Consider the following 19,879-nt stretch of genomic DNA (forward strand, 5'->3'; position numbering starts at 1 on the left):
TATCACTATATTCTGTGATCCACATTATGTTCTAATATAACTGTCCTTAATAAAAATATTATTTATTAGACGTGATTTATTGAACAAGAATTTCTAAACGTAAATCTAGTTTTTATATCGATACTTAAATAAAAAAAATTAAGTCACACGTATAAACAAAGACCTAACATTCCTAATAAATTTATTTATAGGTTGCATACCAAGTCTGGTAAAACTTCTGCAGAGTCCACGAGAGAACCTGCAATGCTTAGCTTCCGGAGTGTTAAGCAATATATCAAATAATGTTCCTGTTGCAATGGCACTTAAACAAGCAGAAGCAATACCAATTCTGATTATTCTACTACATTCCAAACATCCTGAGCTTCAGTCCCGATGCTGTGTAATTTTGTGTGATATTGCCCAAATGGATGGTAATCCAGCCCTCATAGCAGAAATGGTAAGTACCGTATGTCAACTGAAATGCATGTCTAAATGGGTTATCAAATCTTAGGACATCCCGTCAATACTGTTTCATAAAGGGTCTATTGTACCCCCTTGGATCAGCTGTTTGAAGATTGGTAGTCATACAAACACAGTCAACTGAAGTAGGTTCCCATTGTTGGATCTCCGCTGAGTTAGTATTTGTGCATTGGAAAACTATCAGTGTTAAAGGCTGGATAACCTATTTATTGATATAGCGAAACTTTGAAAAAGTTTTAGCTAGCCGTGGAATAAATTCTGCAAAGTAAGAATTCTTTTAAAAAAATATAAATGTTGATATAGTATTTTTTTATCAATTAACAAAATGCTGAATTCATGAATGAGACAAATCTAAAACAAATCATTATAAGGTTTGACCACCATTTGTCTTCAAAACAGGATAAAACCATCAATTCTTCTATGCACACTTGCACAAAGTTTTTAAAGAAAAGTTGTGCCAAACATCTTGGAGAACTAGCTACAGATCTTCTATGGATGTAGGCTTATGCAAATCCTTTTCTTTCTACCAGAGGCGTAGGTAGGGTTTTGGTTCAGGGGGAGCGAAACTTCTGAGTGGGCCCCTAACCAGGTAACCTTGATTACAACTAGGTGAAGCACCCTAATAGTGGAGGAGAACCTCAGCAGATGACCGTGCTATTACTGAAGATAATCTCTATATAAAGACCAACATAGATATTACCGCCATATGGTCAGTGGTAGATACCAGCCCTACAGAACATATAAGAGATCATAGCACAGATACAGATAATGACTTACAGCTGACATTCTTTCTGATGGAGCCTTTCGCTTTTCCCGTCTTTTCCATCTTGCCCAGACCGACATGACAACTTCTTCCAGCCACGACTCGGCTGCAGAGAATACAACACACATTTCACTTCTCATATTCCAGCCCCATCACCATCTATCTCCAACCTGCACAAACTCCTCATCCTGCTGATACCCGAAATACTGAGCCGATGCTGCCTTATGTGTTCCTATTACTTCACATGCTGTGTGGTTCTCTTTGCTCTCTAAATTCTAAAGCACGCCTCTATACAGCCAAAGCTAATGGACAATACTCTGTACTCCTCCTTCTAGACCTGTCCTCTTCTTTTGACACAGTTGACCACTGCCTCGTACTACAGATCCTCTCCTCCTTTGGCATCAAAGACCTCGCCCTATCCTGGATCCCCCATACCTTTCCAACTGCACTTTAAGCATCTCACACTCCCACACTACCTCCTCATCCCATCCTCTCTCTGTTGGAGTCCCCCAATGCTCTGTTCTAGGACCCCTACGTCTATACACTTGGCCTGGGACAACTCATAAAGTCCCATGGATTACAGTACCCCCTTTATGCTGATGACACTCAGATCCACCTTTCTGGCCTAGACGTCACCTCTATGCTGTCCAGAATCCCGGAGTGTCTATCAGCCATATCCTCCTTCTCCTCTCGCTTCTTCAAACTCAATGTGGACAAATCTGAACTCATCACCTTTCCTCCATCTCATAGATCTTCGTAACCTGACCTATCTATCGCAATTAATGACATCACGCTTTCCCCCGTACCGGAAGTCCGCTGCCTCGGAGTAACCCTTGACTCTGCCCTGTCCTTCAAACCACACATCCAAGCTCTTTCCACCTCCTGTCTCCTCCAGCTCAAAAATATCTCCAGAATCCGTCCTTTCCTCAACCGTCAATCTACTAAAATGCTTGTGCATGCCCTCATCATCTCCCGCCTTGACTACTGCAACATCCTTTTCTGTGGCCTCCCTGCCAACACCCTTGCACCTCTCCAGTCCATCCTTAACTCTGCTGCTCATCTAATTCATCTCTCTCCTCGCTACTCCACCGCTTCCCTCCTCTGCAAATCTCTTCACTGGCTCCCATTCCCTCAGCGCATCCAGTTCAAATTACTAATATTGACCTACAAAGCCATCCATAACCTGTCTCCTCCATATATCTCTGAACTAATCTACCGATATCTTCCCTCACGTAATCTTCAGTCCTCCCAAGACCTCCTTCTCTCCTCCACACTTATTCACTCCTAACCCAACCGCCTCCAAGACTTCTCCCGAATATCCCCCATCCTCTGGAACTTTGCTCCAACACGTCCATCTATCAACCACATTCAAATCCTTCCGACGGAACCTGAAAACCCACCTCTTCAGGAAAGCCTACAGCCTGCACTGACCCCGCTGCCTCCTCACCACTACCGGAGCTAGCGCCTCACCAACACCAGAGCTTCTGCAACCCTCGACCTACTGTCTCCTTCCCCACCATCCTGTAGAATGTAAGCCAGCAAGGGCAGGGACCTCGCCCCTCTGTATCAGTCTGTAATTGTTAGTTTGCTTACTGTAAGTGATATCTGTAATTTGTATGTAACCCCTTCTCATGTACAGCACCATGGAATTAATGGTGCTATATAAATAAATAATTATAATAATAATAATATAAACTGCTTAAAAAAGTAAAGGGAACACTTAAACAACAGAATATAACTCCAAGTAAATAAAACTTCTGTGAAATCAAACTGTCCGCTTAGGAATCAACACTGATTGACAATCAATTTCACATGCTGTTGTGCAAATGGAATAGATAACAGATGGAAATTATTGGCAATTATCAAGACACACTCTATTAATAAAGAAGTGGTTCTGAAGGTGGGGACCACAGACCACATCTCAGTACCAATGCTTTCTGGCTGATGTTTTGATCACTTTTGAATGTTGCTTGTGCTTTCACACTTGTGGTAGCATGAGACAGATCTACAACCCACACAAGTGGCTCAGGTAGTGCAGCTCATCCAGGATGGCACATCAATGCGAGCTGTGGCAGGAAGGTTTGCTGAGTCTGTCAGCGTAGTGTCCAGAGGTGCTATCAGGAGACAGGCCAGTACAGCAGGAGACGTGGAGTGGGCCGTAGGAGGGCAACAACTCAGCAGCAGTACCGCTACCTCAGCCTTTGTGCAAGGAGGAAGAGCAGGAGCACTGCCAGAGCCCTGCAAAATGACCTCCAGAAGGCCACAAATGTGCATGTGTCTGCACAAACTGTTGGAAACCGACTCCATGAGGATAGTCTGAGTGCCCGACATCCACAAATGGGGGTTGTGCTCACAGCCGAACACCATGCAGGATGCTTGGCATTTGCCACAGAACACCAGGATTGGCAAATTCGCCACTGGTGCCTTGTGCTCTTCACAGATGAAAGCAGGTTCACACTGAGCACATGTGACAGACGTGACAGAGTCTGGAGACTCCGTGGGGAGCAATCTGCTGCCTGCAACATCCTTCAGCATGACCGGTTTGGCAGTGGGTCAGTAATGGTGTGGGGTGGCATTTCTTTGGAGGGCTGCACAGCCCTTCATGTGCTCGCCAGAGGTAGCCTGACTTCCATTAGGTACCGAGATGAGATCCTCAGACCCCTTGTGAGACCATATGCTGGTGCGGTTGGCCCTGGGTTCCTCCTAATGCAGGACAATGCCAGACCTCATGTGGCTGGAGTGTGTCAGCAGTTCCTGCAAGATGAAGGCATTGAAGCTATAGACTGGCCCGCCCGTTCCCCAGACCTGAATCCGATTGAACACATCTGGGACATCATGTCTCGCACCATCCACCAGCGTCACGTTGCACCACAGACTGTCCAGGAGTTGGTGGATGCTTTAGTCCAGGTCTAGGAGGAGATCCCTCAGGAGACCCTCATCCCTCATCAGGAGCATGCCCAGGCATTGTAGGAAGATCATACAGGCATGTGGAGGCCACACACACTAATGAGCATGACAGCGACATTTAACATGCAGGAAGCGAGTAATTATCCCTGCTCATCTGCGCCCATTTGACATGACCGCGGGTCGCTGCAGGAGATCCCTTTGGTTGCCGTAGCCAGATAGCTATGATCACTGTCTAGCGGTCGGCGCTCATAGCAAGTGAGCATTTCTGCACAAGCGATTGGATTATCGCAGCTTCTATTGAAGCAAGTGAAAAGTTAAATATTTTTAAAAATATTAAAGTTTAAAAAATATAAAAGTTCAAATCACCTCCCATTCGCCCCATTCAAAATAAAATTAAATCAAATATACACATATTTGGAATCGCCGTGTTCAGAATCGCCTGATCTATCAAGCTATAATAAGAATTAATCCTATTGGTAAACAGCGTAGCGAGATAAAAAATCAAAATGCCAGAATCAAGTTTTTTTGGTCACCGCAACATTGTATTAAAATGCAATAACAGGCGATTGATTGTATCCACACCAAAATTGTATCATTAAAAACATCAGCTCAGCACGCAAAAAATAAGCCCTCACCCAGTCCCAGATCCCGAAAAATGGAGACGCTGTGGATCTCGGAAAATGGCCACTTTTTTTTCTTTTTTTTACAAACTTCGGAATTTTTTTTACCACTTAGCTAAAAAAGGACCTAGACATGTTTGGTGTCTGTGAACTCGTAATGACCTGGAGAATCATAATAGCAGGACAGTTTTAGCATTAAGTGGTAAAAGAAAATCGAAAAAACAATTGTGGAATTGCACTTTTTTTGCAATTTCACCACACTTGGAATTTTTTTCCCGTTTTCCAGTACACAATATGGTAAAATCAACGGTGCCATTCAACAGTACAACTCATCTCGCAAAAAAAGCAAGACCTCATATGGCCATACTGACTGAAAAATAAAAAAGTTATGGCTGTGGGAAGAAGGGGAGCATAAAATGGAAACACAAAAATGGAAATACCCCTGCTCCTTAAGGGGTTAATATGTTATCTAATTAAAATCAGAGTAGATGTATAAGGCCGGGATCACACATGCGAGAAACACGTCCTTGTCTCGCATGTGAAATCCAAGCTCTGGCGCCGGCACTCCAGTGCGGCTCCATGTGTTGCTATGCGGCCACATGCTCCGCTCCACAGTGCCATTAGCCTTGTCACCGAGGCTAACATACTAACCGTCGTGACACCGCAGTTATTCCATGGCACAGAACTAACATCCATCTTCTCTCTTCACACAGGTATTAACTCCCTCTGCTTGCTGTCTCCTGTTTTGCAATCAAATGGTGCAACTTCCTACCTCTGATAGCTGTCCCATCTGCTGCAATAGACTCTAATGGTATTAACTCCCTCTGCTTGCTGTCTGTCATCTGCTGCTTTACCATCTAGAAACATAATTTAATGTGTATGCTAATTCATTGGTATAATTTATCTGTTGCATTGCACTTAAAACTTACTGTCCACTTACTATCCATGACTGGGATCAGTGTAGATCTTATCTGGTGGAAGGTGTGAAAGTAGATTTTACCAGGCTGAGTGTCTTTGATCATCTTTTCAAAGAAAAAAAAAAAAAACCCCTGGTGTGCTAGCCAGCTGCCAAATTATCCTCAACCAGTTCCCACAATCCATCTCTTCTGGGCTATAAATTTAGAACCTTCCTTAGGGGTGCACGCAAGTGGGGGTGCACGCTAGCGTCCCATAAGCAAAGCGTCACAGAAGATAAGCGTCGTGACACCGCAGTTATTCCATGGCAGTTAGTCAGGCCAGGAGTCAGGTAACCCACACTCTGCTCTCCCTTCTATCCATGTGCATTATTCCTATCATCCTATGCTCCCTTGCAATCCACATTCACCGCCCAATCCCCCCTCAATCACGACTCATATACATCAGCTCCTCTCTCCTTCCCTCTCCCATGTACAGCTCCCATGCACTTCTCACCTTCCTGAAAAACCTCAGTCCATCTTACCCAAACAGACTGCATAAAAAAACTTCATACAATCCCAAAAGCTACTTGCTTTTTATCTTCCTACTCCTGCTGATATCAGGAGACATCTCCCCAAACCCCGGTCCACCATCCACCAACCTCAACCCCTACCCTACCTCACATCGAAACCTTACTAATCTTACTAATATTAATTGCACTCCTTCATCCCCTCCTTCTTTTAATTGTGCCCTTTGGAATCCACGGTCTGTATGTAACAAGCTTCCTTTCCTACACAATTACTTTCTGAAAAACTCTCTGAATCTGCTGGCCCTCACGGAAACCTGGATTCAGGATTCTGACACTGTCTCTCCTGCTGCCATTACCCATGGTGGCTTACAATTCTCCCATTCCCCGAGACCAACAAACAGACCTGGTGGTGGAGTTGGCATACTCCTGTCCCCACAATGCACTTTCCAGGTCATCCCCTCAGTTCCATCACTCTCATTCCCTTCTTTTGAGGTCCACACCATCAGGCTCTTTCGCCCCCTCTCCCTCAGAGTAGCGGTCATATACCGGCCCCCAGGCTCACCCACCCGCTTCCTGGACCATTTCTCTGCCTGGCTGCCGCACTTCATGTCCTCAGAACTACCAACCCTTATCCTGGGAGACTTCAACATCCCCATTAACAGCCCCACTTCCACATCTGCATCCCAGCTTCTGTCACTAACCACTTCTCTCGGCCTCTCACAGCTCTCAACCTCTGAGACACACAAGGACGGTAACACCCTGGACCTGGTTTTTGCCCGGCTCTGCTCAATCTCCTACATAGATAACTCACCGCTTCCCCTCTCTGACCATAACATTCTCTCCTTCACACTCACATATCCTCGCTCACCCCAGCACCCTCCTACACACCATTCAGTCAGAAATCTACAAGCCATTAACCCTCTTACACTTTCAGACTCCCTACGCTCATCATTGTCCCCAATCTCTTCCTTTTCCTGTCCTGATCTGGCTGTACATCACTTCAATGACACTCTTAGAAGCACCCTTGACCAAGTAGCTCCCCTCACCCTCAGGACCTCCAAACACAGAATAAAACAGCCCTGGCTCACATCGCAAACCCGATTTCTCCAGCGATCCTCTAGGTGTGCTGAACGCTTATGGAGGAAAACACGCACACCAGAAGACTTCATACACTTCAAATTTATGTTAAGGACCTATAACTTTGCCCTTCACTTCGCTAAACAGACCTACTTTACCACTCTGATCTCCTCACTATCCAACAACCCCAAGAAACTTTTTGACACCTTTCACTCCCTCCTCAGGCCAAAAGCACAAGCCCCTATCACAGATATTTGTGCTGGTGACCTGGCCTCCCACTTTATAGAGAAAATAGACAATATCCGTCAGGAAATCCGCTCCCAACAACTAAGTTCAGTGACTCCCATCCCTCCCCTCATTGCCCCTGGCTCACTCTCCACATTCGATCCCATCACAGAAGAAGAAGTCTCCAAGCTCCTCTCCTCTTCTCGTCCGACTACATGCACTACCGACCCCATTCCCTCACATCTCCTCCAGTCTCTCTCTCCAGTTGTCACAAGTCACCTAACTACAATCTTTAATCTCTCCCTCTCCTCTGGCATTTTCCCCTCCTCCTTCAAACACTCTATCATTACTCCATTACTAAAGAAACCCACCCTCGACCCATCCTGCACAAACAACTACAGACCGGTCTCCAATCTCCCCTTCATCTCTAAACTCTTGGAGCGCCTGATATACTCCCGCCTTACCCGTTACCTCTCCACTCACTCCCTCCTAGACCCTTCACAGTCCGGTTTCCGCCCCCTACATTCGACAGAAACTGCACTCATCAAAGTGACCAATGACCTTCTGACAGCAAAACGTAATGGTGACCACTCTCTGCTCATTCTTCTCGACCTTTCTGCAGCTTTTGACACTGTTGACCACCCTCTCCTGCTCTCTAGGCTCCAGTCACTAGGCATTAAGGACACTGCTCTCTCCTGGTTCTCCTCCTATCTTTCCGACCGCTCCTTCAGTGTTCTGTTCTCTGGCTCCACTTCATCTCCTCTTCCTCTCACTGTTGGGGTACCTCAGGGCTCAGTCCTTGGCCCCCTTCTGTTCTCTCTCTACACGGCCCCAATTGGACAGACCATCAGCAGATTTGGCTTTCAGTACCATCTTTATGCCGACGACACACAACTATATACGTCATCCCCTGACCTTACCCCCGCTGTACTACAGAATGCCACTGACTGTCTGTCCGCAGTCTCCAACATCATGTCCGCTCTCTATCTGAAACTCAACCTCTCCAAAACTGAACTTCTTCTGCTCCCACCATCTACTAACCTCCCTAAATCTGACATTTCCCTCTCCGTGGGTGGCACCATAATAACACCCCGGCAGCAGGCGCGCTGTCTGGGTGTTATGTTTGACTCCGATCTCTCCTTCACCTCCCATATACAATCTCTTGCCCGCTCGTGCCGCTTACACCTAAAGAACATCTCTAGAATCCGCCCTTTTCTCACCATGGAGACAGCTAAAACCCTCACGGTCGCCCTGATCCACTCCCGCCTGGACTACTGTAACGCTCTATTAATTGGCCTCCCCCTCACTCGACTTTCCCCTCTCCAGTCCATCCTTAATGCAGCAGCCAGGGTCGTCCATCTGGCTAATCGTTACTCGGACGCGTCCGCTCTTCGCCAGTCGTTACACTGGCTGCCCATTCATTACAGGATACAATTCAAAGTACTTGTTCTCACCCACAAAGCTCTCCACAGTGCGGCACCCCCTTACATCTCCTCCCTCATTTCTGTCTATCAGCCTAACAGACCACTGCGCTCTGCAAATGACTTTCGGCTAACCTCTGCACTAATCCGTACCTCCCACTCCCGACTCCAAGACTTTTCCCGTGCTGCGCCAATCCTCTGGAATGCTCTACCCCAAGATATTAGGACCATCCATAATTTGCATAGTTTTAGGCGCTCGCTCAAAACACATTTGTTCAGAGCGGCCTATCACGTTCACTAATCAAAGTTATGTTATGTTTGTGTGTAGCCCATTCACTATCCCCATCTATTGTATTGTTAATGTTGTTACTTATGACTTTTGTGTTTGAAACTGTTAAACTGTAAAGCGCTGCGGAATATGTTGGCGCTATATAAATAAAGATTATTATTATTATTATTATTATTAGCCACAACTACAAGGGCAATAAAATGAAAATAAAAATATTTCAATATTTAAAATACCACCTGAAGGTCCTCTATGACCTTCTAGGGAACAAAATGAGTTCAAAAAATAAATAACCCTGATGAAGACACCAGTCCAGTATTAGAATGCCTTGCATAGATTCTTTACCTCTCATTTCATGTCTGTTATTTTTTATTACTTTTGAGTAACTTTTTAACAATAAAAGTGTTGTTCTCCTGTGATCGAACCCTTGAGCCTGTGATTTGTGGTCGGTTTCTCTGTCTGCCAAGCCACAGCAGACACACTTTTTTCTGGGTGTTTAGGTTCTGTTATTCAGGCTGCAGTCTGTTTAGCATAACACAGATGTTTTCATTTGCCCTATCACCCTTATGGTGCGGCTTTATATTCTGTCCCACTACTGGCATTTCCTGCTGGTGATGGTTTCTTTTGGATGGTCAGCTATTCTGCTGTAGTTTAAAGCCAGTAAGTGAAATTCCAGCTATGGTTTATCTTCTTGCTGTTTTTGCTTTTTACTCTGTAGCCATCTTATCTTTCTTTTTAGGAAGTAGGCAGCATATTTTGTATTTTGTGGTTAACTTTTCTCACTCTGGAAGCTTTCATCTTTTGTCAACATACTTTTCCTTTTGTAGGTAATTTACACTCTGCACTGCCCTCCCATTCTTTAGGAGGAATGTGAAGCGCTCCATGTCCTTTCAGGCAGCACAGGTCCAAGCTCCCCTCTTCTAGTCTGTAGTTAGGGCTAGCTCTGTTCATGCAGGAAACATTATGGACTGCGGGTCAGGATCTCTAGTCTGTACAGTATCCGGCAGGGTCAGTTGCAGTTTTTAGTTTGTTACCTATTTTTCCTGAGTGAGTTGCTACTCTATCATAACAAAAAGACTCACTTAGTTAACACCCTCTTGGATTGACTTTTCATTCCATCCAGACTTCCTCAACCAGTATTGCCTAAGGCTCAATATTTTATTCAGACTTTGTTTGAAATTCGTTATTACAGAAAAAAATCTTCATTGAGTATTTTTCTTATATTAGGATGGACTACAGCCTTTGGTACACTTACTGAATGGAGACTTTGAAGATGTGTTGATTAATGCTATGAATTGCATTAGGGTTTTGTGTATTCAGAACCTATCCAATCAGAACTCAATAAAAGATTTAGGCGGTATCCCTCTGCTTGTGGATTTTCTAACTGTCAAATCAGGTAAGTATTACCTTAGTATTGAAAGGATTGTGCCCTTTCAGAAAATGTTTTTGCTGTTTTAGTTATAAAAATAAACTGAGCACTACTTACCCCCTCTAGATCTGATACTGGGTTTAAATCCAGGGGTTAGAGCAATAAACCATATTGGTAGCAAATAGTGTCTATTTGTTGACTCTCGGGGTAATGAATTACAAAAATACAGGAGAAGTATGCAATATACTGTATATATGGAAATTATCTATCTATCACTAATAAGAATCATTTCAGACCTTTTTCCACCTTTATTATCATCCATAATCTGTATATTTGAATTGAAAAATAAACAAATCTTTTGGGCTGAAAAAAAAAAAGAACTAAGATAATCACCATTGAACTAATACTTTGTTGAAATACCTTTTGAATTCATGACAGCGATCATTTTTTTCAGATAGGAATCTATCAGCAAGGCAATCTTTGTCCATTCTTCCTTGCAGTGGATCTCCAAATCTGTCAGACTGCGAGAGTATGTGCACACGTTCAGGTTTTTTAGCATTTTTTTTCGCGATAGAAACCCTATAAAAACGCATTAAAAACGTATACATATGCATCCTATCATTTAGAATGCATTCTGCAATTTTTGTGCACATGATGCGTTTTTTTCCGCGAACAAAAACGCATCGCAGTAAAAAAAGCAGCATGTTCATTAATTTTGCTGATTTTTCGCGTTTTTCCCGCTATTCTATGCATTGGGGAAAAAACGCACAAAAAAAGCGAAAATAACGCATGCGGATTTCTGGCACAAATGTCCGGTTTTTGTAAGGAAATTTCTGATTTTTTTTTTTGTAAGAAATCCTGACATGTGCACATAGCCTTAACTCCTGTGTACTGCCCTATTCAGGTTACCTGCAGATTTTTAATTGGATTCAAGTCTGGGTTCCAAAACTTTTATCTTCTTCTGGCAAAGCCATTCTTTTGTTGCTTTGGAGGTACAGTGGCTTGCAAAAGTATTCACCTCTCTTGGCATTTTTCATGTTTTGCTAACTCACAATCTGGAATTTCATTGTTTGTTTGTTTTTTTACAGTTTGCATCAGTTCATGTAAAGAACATGCCTACAATTGTGAAAATTTGGTTTTCTTTTTATTGTGAAGTAAACAAAAAATAGGACAAAATAGCTGAAAACTTCAGTGTGCACAACTATTCATCCCCCTAAATGCAGTACTTTATAGAGTTTCCTTTTGAAGCATAAAAAGTACAGAAGTACAATTGGTAAATCGCTTTGGATAAATCTGTATGAGCTTTTACATCTTGAAACCGGGATTTTTTCCCATTGCTCAAGGCAAACATGCTCCAGCTCCTTCAAGTTGGATAGTTTCCTCTGGAGAACAGCAATCTTCAAGTCTGACCACAGATTCTCAATTGGATTAAGTTCTGGGCTTTGTCGAGGCCATTCCAAATCATTTACAAGTTTCCACTTAAAGGGAACCTGTCACCCTAAAAATCGAAGATGAACTGCGGCCACTGGCATCAGGGGCTTATCTACAGCATTCTGTAATGTTGTAGATAAGCCCCCGATGTAAACTGAAAGGTGAGAAAAACAGGTTATATTATACTCACCCACGGGCAGTCCCGCTGCGGTCTGGGTCCGATGGGCATCGTGGTCCCGTCCAGGGCCTCCTATCTTCTTACGATGATGTCCTCTTCTTGTCTTCACGCCGCCGAAAAACCTTTCCAAACAAAAGCATGAGGGGATGATGTTCTTGGGCTGATGAGCTCTGTTGCTTTTGCACTAGACAGTGTTTTCATTTGTGGCCAAAATATTACATGTTGATCTCATCTGACCACAGCACCTTCCTCCATACATTTGGGGAGTCTCCCACATGTCTTTTGGCAAACTCAGAATGAACCTTACAATTTTTGTCTGTAAGTAAAGGCTTTTTCTGTCTACTCTTCCATAAAGGCTAACTCTGTGGAGCACCTTGCTTATTGTGGTCATATGGACAAATACTGCAGTCTCGGCTTGGTACTCTGTACCTCCGACATGGTTACCAATGGTCGCTATGCTGCATTTCTGATTAATAAGAAGAATACTTGGCACTCAACTTTGGAAGATTTTTTGGGGTTTTAATGCAGTCAGAAATCAAAAAACGTTGTGGCCTGGTGTGGCCTTTATCAGTTACTACAAAATGAGAATTCATAATACATAAGATAGAAAAAACAAAACTAAGCAAAATAAATTACAAAAAACGAGGTATATACAATAGCCAAACAAATAGATGTAATAGTTATGAAGTCGTATAGCATAGGAAAAAAAGCAAGGAAATCCAAATACATTGCCTAAAATCACTATAAACTGGCATTAGACTAGACAGAATTAGAAAACGAGGGTCCTAATGCCTAATGTCAGAGGGAAAGAAAGGAAGTAAGGAGAGCAAACACCTACACGACTGCACAGTATGTGCGTAGTCTTGCCAATTTAGTGAGTCGAACAGTGGTAAAAGGATCTATAGAGAAGGTGGTATAGTTATTTTAATATTAGTGGCCGCAAACAGTTAGAGACAAGTATAGACTAAAAACGTGGCCTACTACTTTAAATGAGCGCTGTGGTAAATAAGATTATCAGTGTCAAAGGGCTAAACACTGCCGACCAGGCCTGTGAAACAAAGTAGTGTAAAGACGTCAGTGGCCCTAATGTAGAGAGTCCCGTGGGAGGTTGGTGCTCACCTTTGATGAGACAGTGCACGCGTGGGTCCTGCAGCAACATGGTATCCACCCCCAGTAAGCTGTGCAGGAAAGCGTGGTGTCTCGCTAGAAAAACGGAAGGGGCGGGGCCTAAAAACTGGTTAACCTATCAGTGGCTAGCAGGGGTGATCACGTGATCGGCCTTGTGTTCCAGAGGCCATATTGGAGGCATGTCACTATGCATCGATGTGTTCCTAATAGCAAGAAGTGAAGTAGAGGCTATAGAAAGGACGAATGATGTTTCTGGCAGGTAGTAGACGTGGACAAGGATCCAGAGAAGAAGAGGAATGTCAGTACAATCGGCTCTGCAAAGGGATATAAGAGCGTTAGTACGGGAGAAGTTGTAATCAAAAACAGTATATTCAACCATAGCATAAGTGGTATAATTTATACGACCACAGGGATAATACAAGGCAGGTATATACATTATATCCAGCAAGACCATACGATAAACTAAAATGATCACATAAATGATGATAAATCATATTCTCGGTTGAGCCCCCTTGGTGTTAGAGGTCCTAGTGTAGGAATCCAAAAGACTTCTCTTTGCTTTAATAATTTGTTTCGGTTACCACCCCGTCTCTGACTCGGTATATGTTCAATCACTTGAAAACGAAGTTGAGAAATCTTGTGATTATGGGAAATAAAATGAAGGGGGTGGGCTGAAGCATATTTTTGCACCTAATGGTAGATTTGTGCTTTGATATACGATCTCTCACAGGTTGTGTAGTTTCTCCCACATACATCATACCACAGGGGCACTTAATAAGATATACCACATAAGATGTATCACATGTGGAAAAATCTTTAATTTTGAAGGTTTTACAAGAGTGGGGTTGGTGGATAGTAACACCTTTAATCACATTACTACATTGATTACATCTTAAACAAGGAAAAGTGCCCAATTTTGGTTTTTGCAGGTACTGTTGTGTCAATGGGGCTCTAACCAGTTTGTCCCTTAGATTGGCTGCACGTTTAAAGCAAGGGAGAAATGGTTTATTGAATTCGGGGATGTCCGGATGTGCCTCATGTAATAATTGCCAATATTAGCGAATAGTCCTATGCAGTTTATAAGCAAAGGGATGAAATGTATGAACAAAAGGAATGCGCTTACAGGAGTTAGGACGTGGAGTGGTATGTGTTTCTAGGGATTGCACAAGTAAGTGTTGAGAGTAACTATGACGATCCGTACAAAAACAAGAGTGGACCCTCTGGACCGTGACAACGATCCCTCAGACGAGCTAACCAGATGGACCGCCCCCTATACAGGGAAAGTTAGGGGCAGGCCCGTGAGGGAATATCGCCACAGAAGCTGGAGGACCAAGATGGAAAAAGGATGACAAAAAGGACTGGCGGGAGCGGAGGAGACTCAGGATAAGTGGATACTGCAACACTGCAGCCACAATGGGACAGACGGAAGCACTGCAGAGATCAATGGAATGACGGGAACACGCCAGAGAAACAGGAACAGGTGAGGTACCATAAGGACACAGGGACTGATGGGGACCCAGCTGAGACACAGGAGCTGGCGTGGTTCCGCAAGAGACACTGGGACAGCCGGAACTACTGCAGGGACACTGGTACTGACGGGATACTATGGAGACAGAAGAGACCCAAAGTCAGAGAGCAAAGAATGCATGGGGACCACGGGCGGCCAAGAGCACATGAAGCACAAATGATCATAGGCACAAGGGAAAGAAAGGGACAGGAAGATATAGCAATGCTGCGCCTTACTTCCGGATGAGGATCCTCCAAGGTGATAGAGAGGACCGGATAGGCCTTACAGAGAGATCTCCAGAATCGAGCGACAAACTGGACTCCTCGGTCAGAAACAATATGCTGGGGTAGACCATGAACATGAAAAATATGGTGGACAAAAATCTTCGCCAATTCAGGAGCAGAAGGCAAACTAGGAAAAGCAATGAAATGGGCCATTTTAGAGAAACGGTCCATGACTACAAAGATAACAGTGCAACCAGAAGAACGAGGCAGGTCAGCAATGAAATCCATTGCTAAATGTTGCCACGGAGCAGAAGGTACCGGAAGAGGATGTAGAAGCCCGGAGGGTAAATGTCTAGGAATCTTATTCTTGGCACAGGAAGGACAAGAGGCGACGAAACTTCGGACATCCTTGGACATGGACGACCACCAGTAGTGGCGAGAGATCAAGTGGAGAGTCTTTTTGAAACCGACATGTCCTGCCAGTTTGGAGGCATGACCCCAAAGTAAAACGCGTCTCCTGCTCCCTACAGAAACAAAAGTCTTACCCGGAGGCAATGAGGTGAGAGAGACGGGAGCAACCGTGATGACTCGGGCAGGATCGATGATGTGCGTAGGCTCCTCCTCAATATCCACTGGCTGGAATGACCTGGACAATGCATCGGCTTTGAAGTTCTTATCTCCAGGCAGAAAGTGAAGCTCAAAATTGAACCGAGCGAAGAACAAGGCCCACCTGGCCTGCTGAGGATTCAGTCTATGTGCAGACCTGGTATATGCCAAATTCTTGTGATCCGTGTAGATTACAAACCGATGTAAGGCCCCCTCTAGCAGATACCACCACTCCTCCAGCGCTAACCTAATGGACAAAAGTTCTTTGTCTCTGATGGAATAATTCTTTTCCGAAGAAGAGAAGATTTTGGAGAAAAAGCCACAGGGCAAAAGACGACCTGAAGAAGACCTTTTAGAAAGTACAGCTCCTGCTCCGATAGTAGAAGCATCAACTTCAATGATGAAAGGTTTATTGGCTTCAGGATGTTGAAGTATTGGAGTGGAGGCAAAAGCTTGCTTGAGGGTCCAGAAAGCCTCCTCTGCCTTAGCTGACCAAAGATGAGGGTTAGCACCTTTATGTATCATAGAGGAGATGGGAGCAGATACAGAGGAAAAGTGAAGGATAAACTGCCGATAATTTGTGAATCCAAGAAATCGCTGAATGGCTTTAACTCCAAGTGGAAGCAGAAACTTTTTCTGGATCCATACGCAGACCAGCATCGGAAACAATGAAACCCAAGAAAGGTAGCGATGACTGCTCAAAGACACACTTTTCCAACTTTGCGTACAGCCGATTCTCTCTCAATCGCAGAAGTACTTGCCGAACATCTCTTCGATGGGAAGACCGGTCTGGTGAAAACATGAGAATATCGTCCAAGTACACTATGACACAAGTGTAAAGTAGATCTAGGAACACATCATTCACTAACTCCTGGAAGACTGCGGGCGCGTTGCATAGCCCGAAGGGCATAACCAAATATTCGTAATGGCCGTCTATGGTGTTAAACGCAGTCTTCCATTTGTCTCCAGCACAAATACGGATCAAGTTATAAGTTAAAATAACAAACAAACAATATACTCCCTGATATGCAGAAATCCACAAGTGCCCCACGACGATCTCCCGCGGAGAGCAGCAGCATCAGCTGATGCGACCGCTCTCTAGGGGCTCCAGGAATACAATGACGGGAGGAAGGTATCCTTCCGCACTGTATTCCTCCGCCACTGTAAAAAATAGTCCCTAGTCTCACTTTTGGCATTGCTGTGTGAGAAAGTTCCCACACAGCAAATGCCATAAAGTGAGACCAGTGAACTACAGTAACCTCTCAGTGATGCACTGCAGGAGCCATTGTCTCCTGTCAGTGTGTCACTGAACGTCCTATAGAGCAGTGACATCACCCGATGTCACTGTTCTATAGGGGAGATCATCATGGGACACTCGTTATGAATTGGACTGCGTCAAACAGGGAGTATACGGTTTATTATTTAACGTTTTTTGCAGGCGCTGAAGTATGGTAAGTATGGTTAAATTAAGAATAATAAAATACTTTTATCTGGCTGTGTCTTTATTTTCTTTTTAACTCTTTCACTACTCTAGGATTAATAATGGATAGGCGTCTTATTGACGCCTCTCCATTATTAACCCGGCTTAATGTGACCTTACAATAGCATGGTGACATTAACCTCTTATTACCCCATATCAAACCGCTACTCGGGACTGGGAAGAGAGGGGCTAAGTGCCGGAATTGGCACATCTTACAGATGCGCCATTTCTGGGGCAGCTGCGGGCTGGTATTTGTACCCAGGGGGGGGGAGCAATATCCATAGCACCTCTCTAGGCTATGAATATCAGCCCGCAGCTGTCTGCTATAAAATATAGGGGGACCCCACGTCATTTTTTGGGGGGTCCCCCTATTTTAATAGCCAGTAAAGGCTACTCAGACAGCTGCAGGCTGATATTCATAGCCTGGGAGGGGCCATGGGTATTAACCCCTTCCCAGGCTACAAATATTGGCCCCCCGGCCGTCGGCTTTCCCCTTCTGGCGCAGAAAATTGTGCGGGAGCCCACGCCATTTTTCCCCCGTTTTTTCCTTTATGTTCATTAATCAACATCTGCCTATCTATGGATATATCTATCTGTAGATAGTCATGGCCAAAAGTATTGACACCCCTGCAATTCTGTCAGATAAGGCTGGGTTCCCATTGCGTTATGGGACCGCGTTAAACGGACAGCGTTGCACGGCGAAATTAACGCCGTGCAACGCGGCCGTTAACGCGCCCATTCACGCTAATGGGAACGCGCTTCACTAGCGCGTGCCATGTTCGGCACGCGCTAGCGACGCGCCGGTGATTCCTGGCGCGCCGCGGACGCTGCTTGCAGCGTCTGAGGCGCGCCCGCGGTCCATTCCCCGCTCTCGCAGATCGGGGATCTGCGAGAGCGGGGACATTACCGCGACCCCGACCGCAGCCCCATAGAAAACATTGCGTTAGCGCAATCCGCTAGCGCTAAACGGATTGCACTAACGCAATGTGACCCTAGCCTAATACTCAATTTCTTCCTGAAAATGATTGCAAACACAAATTATTTGGTATTATTATCTTCATTTAATTTGTCTTAAATGAAAAAACACAAAAATAAATTGCCCTATAGCCAAATTGGATATAATTCCACACCAAACATAAAAAGGGGGTGGACAAAATTATTGGCACTGTTGGAAAAAATCATGTGATGCTTCTCTAATTTGTGTAATTAACAGCACCTGTAACTTACCTGTGGCACTTAACAGGTGTTGGCAATAACTAAATCGCACTTGCAGCCAGTTGATATGGATTAAAGTTGACTCAACCTCTGTCCTGTGTCCTTGTGTGTACCACATTGAGCATGGAGAAAAGAAAGAAGACCAAAGAACTGTCTGAGGACTTGAGAAACCAAATTGTGAGGAAGCATGAGCAATCTCAAGGCTACAAGTCCATCTCCAAAGACCTGAATGTTCCTGTGTCTACCGTGCGCAGTGTCTTCAAGAAGTTTAAAGCCCATGGCACTGTGGCTAACCTCCCTAGATGTGGACGGAAAGGAAAAATTGACAAGAGATTTCAATGCAAGATTGTGCGGATGTTGGAAAAAAGAACCTCGACTAACATCCAAACAAGTTCAAGCTGCCCTGCAGTCCGAGGGTACAGCAGTGTCAACCCGTACTATCCGTCGGCATCAGAATGAAAAGGGACTGTATGGTAGGAGACCCAGGAAGAACCCACTTCTTACTCCGAGACATAAAAAAGCCAGGCTGGGGTTTGCCAAAACTTACCTGAAAAAGCTTAAAACGTTTTGGAAGATTGTTCTCTGGTCAGATGAGACAAAAGTAGAGCTTTTTGGGCAAACGCATGAACATAGAGTTTACAGGAGAAAAAAGAGGCATTCAAAGATAAGAACACAGTCCCTACAGTCAAACATGGCAGAGGTTTCCTGATGTTTTGGGGTTGCTTTGCTGCCTCTGGCACTGGACTGCTTGACCGTGTGCATGGCATTATGAAGTATGAAGACTGCAAACAAATTTTGGAGGATAGTGTAGGGCCCAGTGTGAGAAAGCTGGGTCTCCCTCAGGGTATGTGCACACGTTGCGGTTTTTGCTGCGGATCCGCAATGGTTTTGATGCTGCGGATCCGCAGCAGTTTTCCATGTGGTGTACAGTACAATGTTAACCTATGGAAAACAAAAATCGCTGTGCACATGCTGCGGAAAAAAACGGGCGGAAACGCTGCGTTTTTTTTCACAGCATGTCAATTCTTTGTGCGGAATCCGCAGCGGTTTGGCACCTGCTCCATATTAAAAATCCGCAGGTGTCTAAAACCGCAGTGGAAACCGCACAAAAAAACGCGATAAATCCGCAGTACTTTTTGCACTGCGGATTTAATCAAATCCGCTGCGGAATATTCCGCAACGGAATCCGCTGCGTGTGCACATGGCCTCAGAGGTCATGGGTCTTCCAGCAGGACAATGACCCAAAACAAACTTCAAAAAGCACTAGAAAATGGTTTGAGAGAAAGCACTGGAGACTTCGGCCAGCAATGAGTCCAGAACTGTATGCCAGAGAACACCTGTGGAGAGATCTAAAAATGGCAGTTTGGAGAAGGCACCCTTCAAATATCAGGGACCTGGAGCAGTTTGCCAAAGAAGAATGGTCTAAAATTCCAGCAGAGCATTGTAAGAAACTCATTGATGGTTACCGGAAGCGGTTGGTCTCAGTTATTTTGGCTAAAGTTTGTGCAACCAAGTATTAGGCCGGCGTCACACTTGCGAGTTTTATGGACGTAAGAGCGC

General features: G+C 44.5%; 1 protein-coding gene across 1 annotated transcript in view; it reads left to right on the forward strand.

Moving 5' to 3' along the window:
• The window catches only part of ANKAR (ankyrin and armadillo repeat containing), a 577,406-nt gene that overhangs the window by 238,428 nt on the left and 319,099 nt on the right, over nucleotides 1-19,879 (forward strand). Inside the window, exons 12-13 of the mRNA XM_069733853.1 lie at nucleotides 192-436; nucleotides 10,409-10,577. Coding sequence (XP_069589954.1) covers nucleotides 192-436; nucleotides 10,409-10,577 — 414 coding nt within the window. The remainder of the gene's footprint in view (nucleotides 1-191; nucleotides 437-10,408; nucleotides 10,578-19,879) is intronic.

This window comes from Ranitomeya imitator, chromosome 7 (assembly GCF_032444005.1).
Source record: "Ranitomeya imitator isolate aRanImi1 chromosome 7, aRanImi1.pri, whole genome shotgun sequence".
Taxonomy (NCBI): Eukaryota; Metazoa; Chordata; class Amphibia; order Anura; family Dendrobatidae; genus Ranitomeya; species Ranitomeya imitator.